This window comes from Prionailurus viverrinus, chromosome C2 (genome assembly GCF_022837055.1).
Source record: "Prionailurus viverrinus isolate Anna chromosome C2, UM_Priviv_1.0, whole genome shotgun sequence".
Lineage (NCBI taxonomy): Eukaryota > Metazoa > Chordata > Mammalia > Carnivora > Felidae > Prionailurus > Prionailurus viverrinus.
The window spans coordinates 75848844-75863140 of record NC_062569.1 but is presented as its reverse complement, the minus strand read 5'-3'; the positions used below and the strand labels follow the sequence as shown (position 1 = coordinate 75863140).

Below are 14297 nucleotides of genomic sequence, written 5' to 3'. Positions count from 1 at the left end.
ACCAAATGTCTCCACTGGCTAACCCAGGAGCACAGAGGTCACACAAAGACAGCTTACCCCACCCAGGGAGAGCAGGTGTGTAACCTCCCAGTGTCTCCAGTGTGCTTCTCTTCTCTTGGGTCATGGCCTGGTAGGGCAGCTGCCCTGTCACCTGCTGTGACTGGAAGCTTAGAGAGGCGATGGTTTGGGAGAGGAGTCCTGACTGGTCAGGGCTGTACTGCAGTTCTCTTTTCTAAGGTGCAGACTGGATACTGTCCAAGTATATGCTTGAGATGGAGCTGTGGGTAATTCATGCTCTTTCAGTAGCTTAATTAGTCATTGCTCTGCAGTGCACGTTGAGGTCACAGGTCAAATGCTCAGGAAGTCTATTGTGTGGCCAGGGAGTTCCTTCTGATGCCCTGTCATGCTTTAAACAGACTGACCTTTAGCCTGAAGGATTACCCAAACTTTGCTCTGCAATAAAAAAAGAATGCATGCAGGAGGGAAGAGAATTTTTAAAGCACAATGATCAAAGATTTGTCGGCAGCTTTATAACACTAAACTCTCTGTTGCCCTGCTTTAAAATTAGGAATTTTAAAATCCAGGGAAAGGTCAATTGAGGGCTAATGCCAGTTCTCAACGAAAATTGAATTGATTGTTACAAATTTAGCACCATAAAGGCAAACAGTGACGCACTGACCGATTCAAACACGTGTTCTCTGGGAAGCATGGCCCCACGTCTGCCCTGTGATCCCCGCATCGTGGCACCTCGGTTCTGTGCGCCCGCCCGCAACTCCCCGCGGAGCAGTCGAGCACAAATGCAGGACCGCCACCCTGGCAGGTGCGGCCTGCGGTCAGCAAGGCATCGTTGCCACCCAGCCCTCGCTCTCTGCGAAGCCAGGTCCGATTTAGAAGACAGCGTTAAAGGGAACTTGATTAAATTATGAGACCTTCAAGTTGGACGCTGGTAAATTCCTCCAGGCAGTTTCGGTTGCCTCCGCTCTCCCTTAACCCCCTCCCCGTCTCTGCGCCCATCCGACCGCGCTCTTCCGCGGCTGTAGCCCAGGCCAAGCTCTGTCGCCGAGCCCTCCACCCTCCCCGGACGGCCACCCCCAGGCCAGGGGGCGGCGCTGCGGCGGCGCGGGGAGGGCCGCGGGGGCGGGGACGCCGGGCGGGGGCGGTGCAGCCGGGAGCGCGGGGAGCCGAGCGGCGGGCACCGGGGCCGGCATGGCGTGGCCCTGCATCAGCCGCCTCTGCTGCCTGGCGCGGCGCTGGAACCAGCTGGACCGCTCCGACGTGGCGGTGCCGCTGACCCTGCACAACTACTCGGACCTTGAGAGCGAGGAGCCGGGCCCGGGCGGCGGCGCCTCGCGCAGGGGCCCGTCCCCTGCAGGCGCCCGGGACCCTGGCCGGGACGTGCCACTCACTCAGTACCAGCGGGACTTCGGTGTGTGGACGCCCGCGGGGCCCAGGGATGCGCCGCAAGGGCGGGGGCCCGGTGCGAGCGGCCGCAGGAGCAAGCCCCCCACGGCCCCCAGCCGGGGCGTCTACGTGCTCCCCATCGGCGACGCGGATGCGGCTGCAGCGGTGACCACGTCGTACAGGTATGAGGCTGCAGGCAGGGGAGTGCTTGGAGTCGGGACCCGGCGGTGGGAGGAAACAAGCCGAGAGCCTTGAGGACCACGTTGGGTGGGAGGGAGGAGGCGCCTGGAGCCCCCATCGCACACCACTCCGGGAGGCGGCCTCGGAGGCCATCCCCTTTGGTCCCAGAGCACGGGAGGCGTCGCCTTTGCTGCTCCCTGACCAGCCTGAGTGAATGAGCGAGCATCTCTGCTGACAGGGAGCTCACTACCTCGCTCACAGCCCGCTCTCCTCTCGGGCAGTCCTGTCAGAAATACCTGCCTTTGAGTTAAAATCTGCTTTAAGTTCCACCAAGTGGGCCTAACGATAGGCAGGGGGCGTGCAGGCCAACTGCGTGAGCTCCCTCTGGCCAGTGTACTGTGGACTTACTGGTGGTGAGGACCACACGGAGCTCCCAGTAGGTGGTCCCCGGGATCTCATTGAGTGCCCGAGAGCCAGTGACTTGGCCTTGGCTGAGGACAGATCTGTGGGTCCACCCTGCCCCCACCTTAGCTCTGCCCCTGGACAACTGAGGGCTTCCTTTTTTCTTTCTCTTATTACAAAAGTAACATAAACTCACCATAGAAAAATTGGAAATTATAGACATTACAACAAGTTAATACTCCCTTAATCCTACCCAAACTGGTAGTTCTTTCTAATCCTTAACGTTTGAGTGTGTATATCCATTTGTAATTCTTCTATGGTTAGATCCTTACTGTACACATTTTTCCATCTATTTTGGGTGTCTGTGCATGTTACTAGATGTTCTTTTACAACGTGAATTTAATCGATGTGCAGTATTTTATCCTAGGGATATACTATCCACGTATTGATATGTCCAGTTATTAATCTGCTGTCGTATCATTGAATATTTGGGATGTTTCTAATTTGGGACCATTAAAAACACTTTCTTTGATCCAGTACTTCGTTTCCAGGAGTTTTCCATACAAGTATCCTTGAAAGTAGGGTGGGAGCTAAGGAGTATAAGGTATGTTGCAACATTGTACTGCAGAAGATAGAAACAGTCCCACTGCCCTACTGATGTGTAGGGGCTGGTTAATTATAGCCCAGAGGATGGGCTACTGGGAGGCCTAGAATGTACTGATGGCAGAAGATCTTGGATGGGTATGTGTCAAAAAAAACCCACAAAACCCAGAACAGTGTGCTTCTTATTTGTGTTTTTAAAAAGGGTATTGATATACACTTATCTGCTCAAATAAGCATAGGTTATCTCTGGATGGATATGTGAAAAAACAGGAATCTTTGGACAGAGGCAGAGTGGGGAGAAGGAAGGGATGTTGCCAGGGGTGGAAGGGCACTGAGTGACTTTTCATTCTCTGAAGAACTGTTTATTTTTAAACATGTACACATACTACCTTTTAAAAAAGTTTTTTAGAGGAAAAAATAACTTTTGTGATAAGCATCTTTATAGCTGTCTTTACTCTTATCAATTTCATTAGTATAAACAGAATTAAAGGGGCAAAAAGGTATGAACTTTCTCCCTTAGTCTGTTGTTGATTTTGAGAGGGAGACAGAGCGAGTGGTGGAGAGGCAGAGAGGAAGAGAGAGAATCCCAAGCAGGTCCATGCTGTCAGCACAGAGCCTGATGCGCGGCTTGAACCCACAAACTGAGATCATGACCTGAGCTGATACCAAGAGCCCAGGCGCTTAACCGACTGAGCCATCCAGGCGCCCCAGTTTTATTATTTTTAAAATCAAAGGTGTTAAGGTAGAATTTCCATACAGTAATTTTCAAGATATGTAGAACATTCTATCTCCCCAGAGGTTCCTTCCTGGGTGTGCAGTTTTTCAGGAACTTAATAGGGGAATGGTAGTTGCAGGATGGGTCTTGCGTTCACTGATGCATGTTCTAGCCAAGCTGCCGAAATTCACAGGGGAATGTCAGGGCAAACACGGAGTCCAGCTCAGGCCCTAGCCAGGCTGTGGATGGTTCTGACTGCTGTGTGCCAGGCCCGGCTGGAGGGGCCTGGATGGTGAGAGGTCTGGAAGGCCAGAGGGCCTGGGTGTGCACCCCTTCAAATGGCTGATGTTCCAGACCTGGAGCAGGACCCGGGGCAGAGCCCGTGGGGAGCTAGCTTCAGCTCAGGGAAAGGAAGAGCTTTCTAATAATTCGCATGGAAGGAGGGTGGTGTGAGCTGCCTCGGGTGTGCTGAGCTCCTCCTCACTGGGAACGTTCAGGCAAAGACTGGGCTTTTAGAAGCAGCCCCTCACTTGTCTTAAGCAGATGGTGGGTTTGGATGTCTTGCTGGGTCTTCCCAGCTCCAGTAACGCCAAAGGTACCAGTCGTTATTCTCTGCTTAGCATGTACCAGGCACCAGGCTCAGGACCTCCTCCCATAGATTATCTCCCCAAGACCTCACCCCCCAGATGTTGCCACCTCTGAGCCCTTTAGTTTCTTGAGGTGTCCTGCAGTGGTGGAAAGGTATTGCCCGGAGTTGGGACTCACTGGAGCTCTGGTTTCCTGGGGTATAAACTTGGTGGGTCACTTGGTCTCTCTGACCCTTTCCTTGTTTGTAAAACAGAAATAGCCAGAGCTTGGCTCCCTAGGCCCCCATATCCCAACTCTGGCCAAGACCCACGACCACTGCTGAACTTGGTTTCCCCAACACCATGCCAGCTGACCTCTGGGACCCCTCACCTCCCCACTCTAGGGCTTGACGTGTGCAACTCCATCCTGACTCTTCCTCGTAAGATGCATGTTATCTGAGCAAACAGTTTGAAGAAATTCAGTAGGAAAAGTAACAGATCCAGGGAATCCAAATATACCAGAATATTTGTGGCCACTCACCAGCCCCTGCTGCTCCTGTGAAAGCTGATCTGCCTCACTTGCTTGGCCAGATGGGTGCAGGAATCTTGCTTTCACAACCAGCCTGGGTCTCTCCTGAGAAGTTCCCAGAGCCTCCCCTCTGGAATTCTCTCGGTGCCATTGGCACCTTTGGCCCAGGTTCTAGCTCCACCCACTCTAGAAGACCTCTTTCCTCAGTCATCCTCCTTTATCCTTCCTTGGTGAGTCAAAGGTCCAACCATTGAAGTGCCCAGCACGAAGTTTCATCATAACCTTGTACACGTGTGTCAGTAGCCTTTTTCATGAGGAAACTGAGGATCAGAGGAACGAATGGCTTTGAAGCCCTGTTGGGCTGAGAACTCAGGGCTCTCGGTGTTGCCACAGGTGGCCCCTGACCCTCAGTGGGACTGCCACCGCCAGGGTCCAGCTGAGGCCCAAACGAGCTGGATGGGAACGGAGCCTGGTCAGGGGAGGCACATGGTGTATGTGGCTGTGTTCTTATTCTTTGCCAGAGCCATTTCTGCCTGCCTTCTCTCCCAGGCAGTCACCCGGTTTCTGAGGTCCCTTCTCCATCCCACTGCAGTCTTTTCTCACTGGTCTCCAGCACCAGCCTTGCCCCAGGAGCAGCCATGGGCATCACTCTCACTCCTGGCTCTGGTCACTTTCCATGTTGGGACCCCTGCAGCCACCGTAGGGTGGCAGGCTTAGGCTGCCAGGCCCAAGGCTCAGCTCAGTTTGGGGACAGAAGGGCACGCCCAGGGGAGGACCCGTTTCCGCAGGAGAAACAGAATGGCAGATGGCTCAGGCAGCTGGTCTTTGGAACCTTGCAGCTTCAGAAGCCAAAGTGATGTGATAGGACCCTGGCCCCACTTGCCTCCTGGCACCCCCAAGTGCTGACCGTGGCCAGGCACAGCTGCTCCCTCCATGAGCGGCCTGCCCAGTGGTGCCCAGCTGTGCTGCTGCCACCAAGGAGAAGAGGCAGCTTTGTTGACTTCTGGGCCTGAAACCCAGCCAGGGCTGTGGGTGGGATGAGACAAGAATGGACCCAGCCCACATGTGGGTGCTGCCCCTGGCCAGCTGGACTCTCTCCTATAGAACATTGCCTTGGCCAGGTGCTCCTATGGACACAGGAGGTCTCTGCCTTCTTGAGCTTTCTAGCAGGGGAGTTGATAGAATTAAGGAGGGCTTTTTTGTGTGCGGAGGAATTGAGGAATTAAATCTTTATCAAAAAATGGACTCCGGGAACATGGAGCTAATCTGTGCCTGCCTTGTCGCTTCTGTCCCGGGAGCCGCCCCCCCCCCCCCCAACCTCCCCACCACCTTCCTTCCCGTACGCAGGCAGATGTACCCATGTGCACGGTGCCATGCAAGAGCCAGACCAGCTTGTAGTTTTTTGAGTCACCCCTCCAATCTGTCCTGTCTCTGTAGGAGTTAATAAGACAAATTATTAAAACATAAACATGATACTCTTGTTTTTCCTTCTCAGTTGGAACCAGGTATGGAAGACTTTTGCTGCGCTGGGTGCTGTCTAGGCTGGCATCCTGTGGATGTAAGGGCCACCAGTGAGCTGGGGACCGACCATCATAGGTTCTGGGTGGCTTGGAGACAAAACAGGAAGCACTGAAGGAAGGGCTGGGATGTGGTTTCTGATGCCCAGCACCTACTAGGTGCTTGCGTCTGGATCCAAAGCAGGATTTTAGCGGTGGAGGTTGGCCAGGGCATTCCAGGAAGCACGGGGCAATGGCAGTGGCCCCTGAAGAGTCAGGAGGGACGACTGACATTGTGCAAGGGGGGTCCGTGTTCTCTGTTGCAGACAGGAATTCCAGGCTTGGACTGGAGTGAAGCCATCGAGATCCACAAAGGCAAAACCTGCCACGGTCCTCACAACCCACAGCTCCGGCTGGGACGGCAGCCCTGGGGTCAGCTTCCAGGTCAGGCTAAACTGGTGCTGTGGGGCAAGGGGCTGGGCTCCCGGCTGCACCGGGTGTGGGAACAGAGGCCTTTTCCCCAGGCTAGGGACTGAGTCAGATTGGATGGTGCAAAATGTCATTATAGCCACGGACAGCACTGAGCACCCAGTCATCCCCCAACAGAGAACCAAGATGGTCCTTTGTTGCCAGCCAGGTGGGCATCTCCCTAGTGCTGGCTTGAGTGTCCCCTCCCCTCCTAAATCCATGTTACCCATTACCAGTGAGGACTAGCGATGAGCCTTCCAAGTCCCTAGCGTTTGTGTGAGAGGAGATGGGAGGGAGGTGATTCAGGCCTCAGCAGAATGGAAAATCCTTGCCCCCTGCATATGTTTCCCCTTGGACCCTTTAGGTCAGCAGTCTCAACTCTTGGAGGACAGGAGGAGGGAATTTTCTTCCTGGAACTGGGGGAAGAGGGAAAGTTGATGGAAAGGCACACTGATACGGGGCCACATTTCATTTTTCAGGCTACTGAGGGGAGGAAGAAGTTCACCCCTAACCCGTCAGCCATCTTTCATGCTCCTGCTCCCCGGATCCTCAACGTGTGACTGCCACCAAGGAAGAGTGCCATAGTGGAGTTGGAACACAGTGCTGCTGAGATGGGGAATGGGGTGAGATCTTGGGACTGGTTCCCTGCTGTCCCAGGGGAAAGGCCTGTCTTTTGCTGCGGGCACCACTCTCCCCCACTGCCACCCGGACTGCAGGCCTGGTGCAGAGCAGAGGTGCAGATGGACATGGCCCCACACAGCTGGGCTCTGGGCCTCAACCATCCTCTTGTTCCTCAAGGCGAGTATAGAAGGCTTCAGATCTTTTTTAAATTGCCTCTTTTGGCCACCCTTCCGTTTTTAAATCTGAAGAACTTAAGGATCAATTCTGCTGTGAACTGAATTGGTCCACGGGGGCTGAGGACTAGGGACAGAACAGTTGCTCGAAAGAAACCAGTAAGGTCCACCTTCTCGTTTTCCCAGGCCGCATGGAAACTTTGTAACCTATGGCCACCCACAGTACTGTCCTTGGATATTCCTACAAATGGCCCCACCATTCAGGTTGTAGAAGAAATCTTAGGTAATCACCTGCATGTGACTCATGATGCTGAGTAACCAGGATGACATTTCCAAAAGGTACAGAGTATCAGTTATATGGTTTCAATTTCAAAGGCATATTTTAGAGCCAAGATGACCCTTACATTTTAACAAAAGGTTTCTTGTGCTGAGTGCTTTAAGTACTGAGTGAATGACATTTATCTTGGGGCTTCTGAGCCCCATAGTTTATTACTAATTCCAGTTTTTTCCCTTAACAGTGGATTAGAAGGGAACATGGTACACACCTGCTAAGCATTGGGAGCTTTTTGGGGTAAGAAGTGTCATTAGCCTTACTCCCTGAGAGACTGTAGAGTGTCATCTCTACCAGCCCCTGGACTCCCACCCTGCTCTCTCAGTCACAGGGAGCTGTGAGGAAGCAGCTGTTGACTTTGGAAAGCTGCCTCCTTTCCCAGTAAGTCCCAGCCCATGTGGCCACAGGGAGCCAGCCTGGCCCGGGTTTGCACAGCAGGTGGTCAAACCTTTGAAGGGGTTTCTGCCCCTTCTTATAGATTAGGGTGCACAAGGTAATGGCAGTTTTGGGTAAAGGAAACTCAAGGATTTCCCTTTGGATCTTTATCCCGCTCCAGCCCCAAGGGGCTCTGGAGAACATTTACTTAAGCAGCCTGCAGTGGCACTCAGGTTTCACAGCCCCTGAGAGCTGGAGGGAACCTGGTCCCTCAGAGGGGCTAGCTCTGGCTGGCACAGCCTTCCCTCAGTCCTGCAAAGGAGATGCTCTGAATCATTTTAAAGCCAGAAAACCCAAATCATATGCTTACACAAAGAGTTCCATTATTTCAGACTTCATTGGTTTGCATGTTAAAGGTTTCTGAGGGAAAAGAGACTGCCTGCTGCTGTGCATTCTGTGGGAAATGAACAGATTAACCGTACAATCTGATTTTACTAAAATGCGAAAATGCACTGTTATGGTTTATTTCCTTAATTATAAACATGGAGCACCTTCTCATATGTCTTTATCCTCCTCTTGGTAATAAGGACTTTATCAACTACTGCTGGTTGACCCTTGGAGGCTTGCAAATCTTAGGGACTCCCCCTTTGGACTGCCCTCCACACTGGCATTGGATGCAGTACCTCACGGAGATCACCACCCTCCCTGCAGCCGAGCCCTGGTGCAGTACCTCAGCAGGGTAATGGGGGCCTGCCTCTGGAAAGCATAGTGTGTGCCCAAGGAACCTTTCTGGAATGTACCAGGACAGCTTTTCACAAAACCCCCAATCCAATCATTGTCCTCACTATGGTGGAGGATCTTCATTAGTAGGAGATCTGGGTTCTGAAGAAGGAACTTCCTCCACCCATGCTAGGTCTCAGTAAAGCCTGCCCTCTTGTTACTGGAGTGGCCTTCCAAAGCACCTGAGACCGTAGTCTCAACTGTGTGGTGTCAACCCCCAACATATGTCCTACACATCTATATAAACTAGATAAAGATAGAAAAATACATTGGAATACTAATGGTGGTTATCTTCGGGAAGGGGAATTATGGGTAACAAATTTTTTACACCTTGCTATATTTGCTAAAGTTTCTACATAAGCATTTTTGTATTAATTCTGTAAAGAGCAATGTTTTTAAAAATAAAAAGTTCAATCTGTTAGCTAATTTCAGCCAAAAGAGTTCAGAATCAATGATTCCATAACCAATGTTAGCACTGCCGGCAGCCGCCTTGATCGGCCTTGAGGATGCACCGTGAGGCCCAGCCAGAGGGAGGCTCCTCCAAAGTCCTCACCTACATTTCGATCAAGGTCTGGCCTCTGTTCCATGGTGCTTCAAAACTCAGAAAAACCCATCACAAATGGGAATACTCTCACACCTGTACTAACACCAGGATTTTAGGCCAAACTCCAAAAAGCAGCTTTTGAGAAAACCTTGACCCTGCAGCCCACCCTGAGGAAGATGGGGGAACCTCCCCTTTGAGTGGGATCAACTCTGCCAGCCCTGTGCACACAGGCTTAAGTAAGAGGGAGTCTCCAACTGAGGTGGAGTGCCTGTGACACAAATCCTTGTCCCATGGCTCCGGTCAAAACTGTGGCTGAGGCACACACTCGGGTAGGAGCCTAAGCACTGCCCCTCTTCTCCTTCCTCCAGACACTTCACTTCCCTAGAGGCTGACAGTAAGTGAAGTCTGGTCCCAAGAAAGCTACGTACCTGGACTCCCATCACGTCCTTCCCTTCCAAACTTCTTGCCTTTGAAGAACCAAAGCTTTCCAAAGCCCTTAGTTCTTACTAAGGGTGAATGTAAAAAGTGGTCAGTTCTGAAATATTTCTGCATCTTTGGTAATTTTTTTAGACATTCTGATAGCAGATGGTCACAGCAGGACTGTGTCACAGGAGTAACTTCTTCCAGACCTCAGCATAGACCAATTCTATCTTTCCGGAAAATCCAGTGTGCTTTGTTAGACAATAGGAGCTGTTTTCCCTCTTGGCCTTGGCTTTGAGTAGGCTCTGAGCTCAATTAGGTAGTTTTCCTTTGCCCCAAAGCTGTCAGAAATAATTACTTCCACAGTCAACATGCATCTTCCAATTTTTTTTTTCAGATTTTTATGTAACTGTAATCCTTTATCTTGAAGAGCTGTAAATTCTTTTTGGAAGGAAGTGGAATAATTAATGTAAACCTACAAATACCTATACCTCTGCCCCATTCCAGCTCTGACTTAATGTAAGAACCCTACCAAGTGTAGTGTTCAAACTCCGAAGAACCCATCACAAATACTAAAAGATTTATTGCAGACTTCTGTTACACAATTATGTTACATGTTATGATACAAACACATTTGAAACATTAACACATATGGGAACTATTAAATCATTTAATATTTCATTTGCAAAAAGATAATTACTTTAGGCTTCCATACATGTACTAAATGAACCTGTTGCCATTTAGACCAAATCTTCCTGTAAATCTGTCACAGTCCACTGCTGAATAACTCTGTGCACTTGCCCACTCACCTTGCTTGCAGCAGTTCATGTATAGAGTACCTGAGCCTTTATGTACTCAAATTTTTTTTTTTTTCTTTTTTTTTACTAAGCCTGGGCCTCCCACTGCCTTACCGAATAGATTTCCTTCTGCATCTGCAATCCTCAGATGTTGAATAAAGAAGTGCAGGTTTCTCAGTCACTATCCTGTCTTCCGTTCCTGACCCAAACGCCTACAGAACTCATGAAAATGTGAATTATGTTGGTTGGATAAGTTTGACTCACAGGTTTCAAACTTCCTCCAAGCAGATTCCCAGTAACAGAATAAATTCTTTCCTTTCCTTCGACACAGACTATGTTAGGAAGATTAGGACAGAGTATCTTTAATGGAACTGGACGTCACGCGGGCACTGCAAACCTCCCTTCTTCTATTCACCTCTCCCACCGAGAGGGCTCCACATATGGATACAACCTATTCTCACTGCTTCTGAGCACTGACATTCCTGCCTCTTGGCTTCGGCAGTTATTTCTCTTTAAGGCACTCAGTGTTTCCTTGAAAAGCTTTTCTTCTTTGAAAAGACTGAATGGAAAAGAACAGGACACTAAATCCACTGACAGGACTTACGGTCCAAGCAGGCCTGCCCCAGAGGCTGCCCCCCACCAGGCACTCAACAGGGGCTCAGTGGCAGGTGCTCCCACATACCACTCTCCGCCCCGCACGCACACTCGCAAAGCTGGTACAAGTCTGCCAGGTACCTGGAGTTTGTGGGTGTTCTCGATTACTAACATATTTTAAAAGCTTCCTGACTATAGCAAACCTCTCCCTGACTATGCTGGGATCTATTCCTGGATAGTTCTCTGAGCCTGGCTGTAGTAATGTTCCTGTGCTCCATGAACAAAGACTTCTGCTCAGCGTGCAGGCTCCCAGACTATCTTATTTTCCACAAGGCATTACTGCTTCCTATAGCTGACTGGGTCCTCTGCACCACGGCCACCGAGTGCCGAAGCCCAGTCTGTCTCCAGAGGTTACCAGGTAACTGCTGGAACTGCCTGTAACCTCAGAATGGGTGAAAACCTCTGGTGCCAGTCTTATTCTCTGCCTACACTCAAGCCGAAGGTGCCCCTTGACGCCCAGAGAAGGACCTGCTACATGGCCTGGCCCAGCTCTGAGATTCTCTTTACAGAGAGTGAGCAAATGCCAGCTGACAGAGCACACATCCACTCACAGCTTCATTCTAGAATCAGGAAACAAGGTTCTGTCCTGAAGGGATTTGACCTGGGACTGAACACTCTGGTGTTACAGAGAATTAGGTGGAGACAATGGTTTGGTAGCCATAATATTCCGAGGCACACAGAAAATAACCTCCTTCCCCAAAGAGGAGACATCACAGTTCAAAGCTTCGGCTACATCTTCAAATCCTGCTTTTCCGAGGGCATCTTCATTGATCTTCATTCAATATCCCCATGTGTTTATTTGTGAGGAAGTCCAGAAAAGGAATGTTGCAAATGGCCTGGTGGATGTTGCTTACTGTGATTTCTTTGGGAATCCTGTCAAAAAAACAAAGGATATTAGGTGCAATTTTCTCAGGCATTTAATAATTGAATTAATCCATTTATCAAGCAGACCACCCCGTACATAGGCCCTACTGGAAGGGGACAATGCTGACACCCGGTTTAGGGCCACATGGGGTGCAGAGAGGCCAGGTGCGTCCTCTCACTGGTTCTCCTTCCCTATTCATTTCTTTCACTTCGGCCAAGACTGGTTTGCCCTCTTCACTGCCAGCCCTCTTTAGGACTCAAATCTGACTTCCCAGTCACAGGTATGAGATGGATTTCAAGAACTTGGTTGAGTGGGGAAAAAAGACTGAGGATTGAGGAAAGAGGAAGGAAGTAAAGTGGACAGCACAACAGAATGTTTTTGTAATTCAATCTTAGACTAAAAGCTGAGTCAAAGGACCACAGTAGTGTGGGCCCCTGTTTCTGTCTTGGGAAGATGGGAGGTGGAGTCCTGCCAGGCCAGTGTAATGTTAAATGTTCTCATCAAGAGCGCCCAGGCTACCCTGTATCTGCACAGCCAGGACCACGGCAGTGAGCAGGGGCCGCAGAAGGCCCTCAGCCCACTCTTGGATCTCATGCCGGGAAAGGAGCATTCCAGGAACTCCCATTTCCCCTTCCTTCTTTTTAAAGACGTCTTCCACACTGCCCAATGTATTATATTCTTGTGATGTCTGACCTAACGGTCCTCTGATCTAGGCCTCTTCGTGTCCTCAGACACTCATACATCTGTAAATTTTACAAATTTATGACACGCTTTAAGCATATATACTGGGATAAAATACTTGCTTCCTTTGAAAGGAATGCCAGGATGTGGAACAAAGAAAAGCCTGTCTGCCATTCTTCAGGGACTAGGAAAAGGCAAAATTCCATGTCCTGATCAGTGATAATTAGGGAGGCAGCAAAGCAGTGGTGAGCCTGTGGGCTTTAGAGCCAGTGAGGTCTGAGGTGAATGTAGGTTCTCTATCACACATGTGCAGGGAAAGGCAGGGAACACTAACTTTCAAAGCCCAGATTCCTGACTTCTAAAAACAGGGTTACGGTTCTCCAATGGAAAATAAATCAGGTAACATATGCAATGTGTGACCCCAACATCTGACACATAACAGACAGTATTATTATCTTTAATTGCAAAGAGTTGGTATTTGTTCAACCCTGTAGTGTTGGAACAGTGTGTCTGAAGTAGTGACTGGAAAGATACAGACCTTGGGGAAACAGTGAGCTTTCACAACGAGAGAGTCTCTCAAAATGACCAAGCAGAACCCTGAGCCTGTCTGCCTCTGAGAATGTCCCAAGCACGGCCACCTCCATCTCCAACTGGATTGATTTCAGTAAGTATAAAACCTTTGGATGGGCAACTCAACTGTCAGGAAAGATCTGTAAACCTAGTACCACGGACTAAAGAGGTAGGAGTACCTGTTGTGAGATGCTGTCTGGTATCCAACTGCCAAAGCCTGTCTCAGGATGTCATTCACCAGCTGCTCTGTGGCCTATGACAGAAGACGTGATTACTTCAGAAACGGCCACCTGCCTGCTGGTAAGAAGGGACACATCTGACCCCGTCCCATACACAAAACTTGGAAAACTGTATCTCAGGATCAAAAGTCCTTAAGAAAAAACTCAACGTTCAAGTAACAGACCACGAATATTAGCTCACAAAAATAAAGCCCATGATTCTGAGAAATTTTGAATGGGGATAACGTTCATTAATCAGACACTGTTTTTTAAGGAAAAAACAGGTGTGGGTTATTTGTGAGTGATATCTGCTGCGAGAGGGGTCCATCAGGAAAGGAGCTGCTTCGGGCCAGGTAAGGAAGCAATTTTGTCATCCTCTTGCCCAGGGAGGGCACGGCTGTGGTTATTTCTCTGTTGCTGTGACATGTGGAGAAAACCCAAGGCTTTGCTTTGAGAGCATGCTCACCTCAGAACGCTTCAAAAGGCACTAAGAAGTATCATTAGAGTGACACCAGCGCAAAAATTCTTGGAGATGCTTTAACACTCAGAAGACCCGTGATTTAGTTCATTTAAAAATCAGAAGGAGGAAAAAAAAGGAAATGTTAAGCCTGAATAAGATGAAAAAACACATCTCCGATGTTCCATTTCTGCCTTTGTCCCTTATTCAAAACAGCCTGGGACCCAGACTATCCTGCCTGGCTGGCACCTCAGTGCTTCAGCCTCTGGAGGCAGCTCATGGGCCCTCTGCTGCCAGCAGGCACCCACCTTTAAAATCATGTCCTCTACCACAGACGCATACACGTTCTTGTGAAGTGCCACGGGCTGCAGGGTGATCCCAATCTGGAAAAGGAGAATAAAGCCATTTGTTCCTCCTTCTACCCTACAAAGAACATCTCTCCAAACAAGCA

At 49.9% G+C, this 14297-nt stretch overlaps 2 protein-coding genes across 5 annotated transcripts in view; one reads left to right on the top strand and one right to left on the bottom strand.

Moving 5' to 3' along the window:
* Positions 1-1195: 1195 nt before the first annotated feature.
* On the top strand, positions 1196-9022 carry MAP6D1 (MAP6 domain containing 1). 2 transcript variants are annotated; one of them, XR_007155494.1, is made up of 4 exons: positions 1196-1583; positions 6219-6336; positions 6840-7493; positions 8448-9022. XR_007155494.1 is itself a non-coding variant. In XM_047874255.1 (3 exons), the coding sequence occupies exons 1-3, from the start codon at positions 1207-1209 to the stop codon at positions 6918-6920; spliced, it is 576 nt and encodes a 191-aa protein (XP_047730211.1). In that variant the 5' UTR covers positions 1196-1206; the 3' UTR covers positions 6921-9022. The 2 variants fall into 2 exon arrangements, 1 of the variants encoding a protein (XP_047730211.1); XM_047874255.1 differs by having other exon boundaries at positions 6840-9022.
* A 1145-nt stretch (positions 9023-10167) lies between these two features.
* The window catches only part of YEATS2 (YEATS domain containing 2), a 116512-nt gene continuing 112382 nt past the window's right edge, over positions 10168-14297 (bottom strand). For all 3 annotated transcript variants that reach the window (XM_047874250.1, XM_047874252.1, XM_047874251.1), the window contains exons 29-31: positions 14155-14229; positions 13351-13424; positions 10168-11928 (exon numbers count right to left, since the gene is read on the bottom strand). In XM_047874250.1, the coding sequence (XP_047730206.1) occupies positions 11820-11928; positions 13351-13424; positions 14155-14229 (258 nt within the window). In that variant the 3' untranslated portion in view covers positions 10168-11819. The remainder of the gene's footprint in view (positions 11929-13350; positions 13425-14154; positions 14230-14297) is intronic.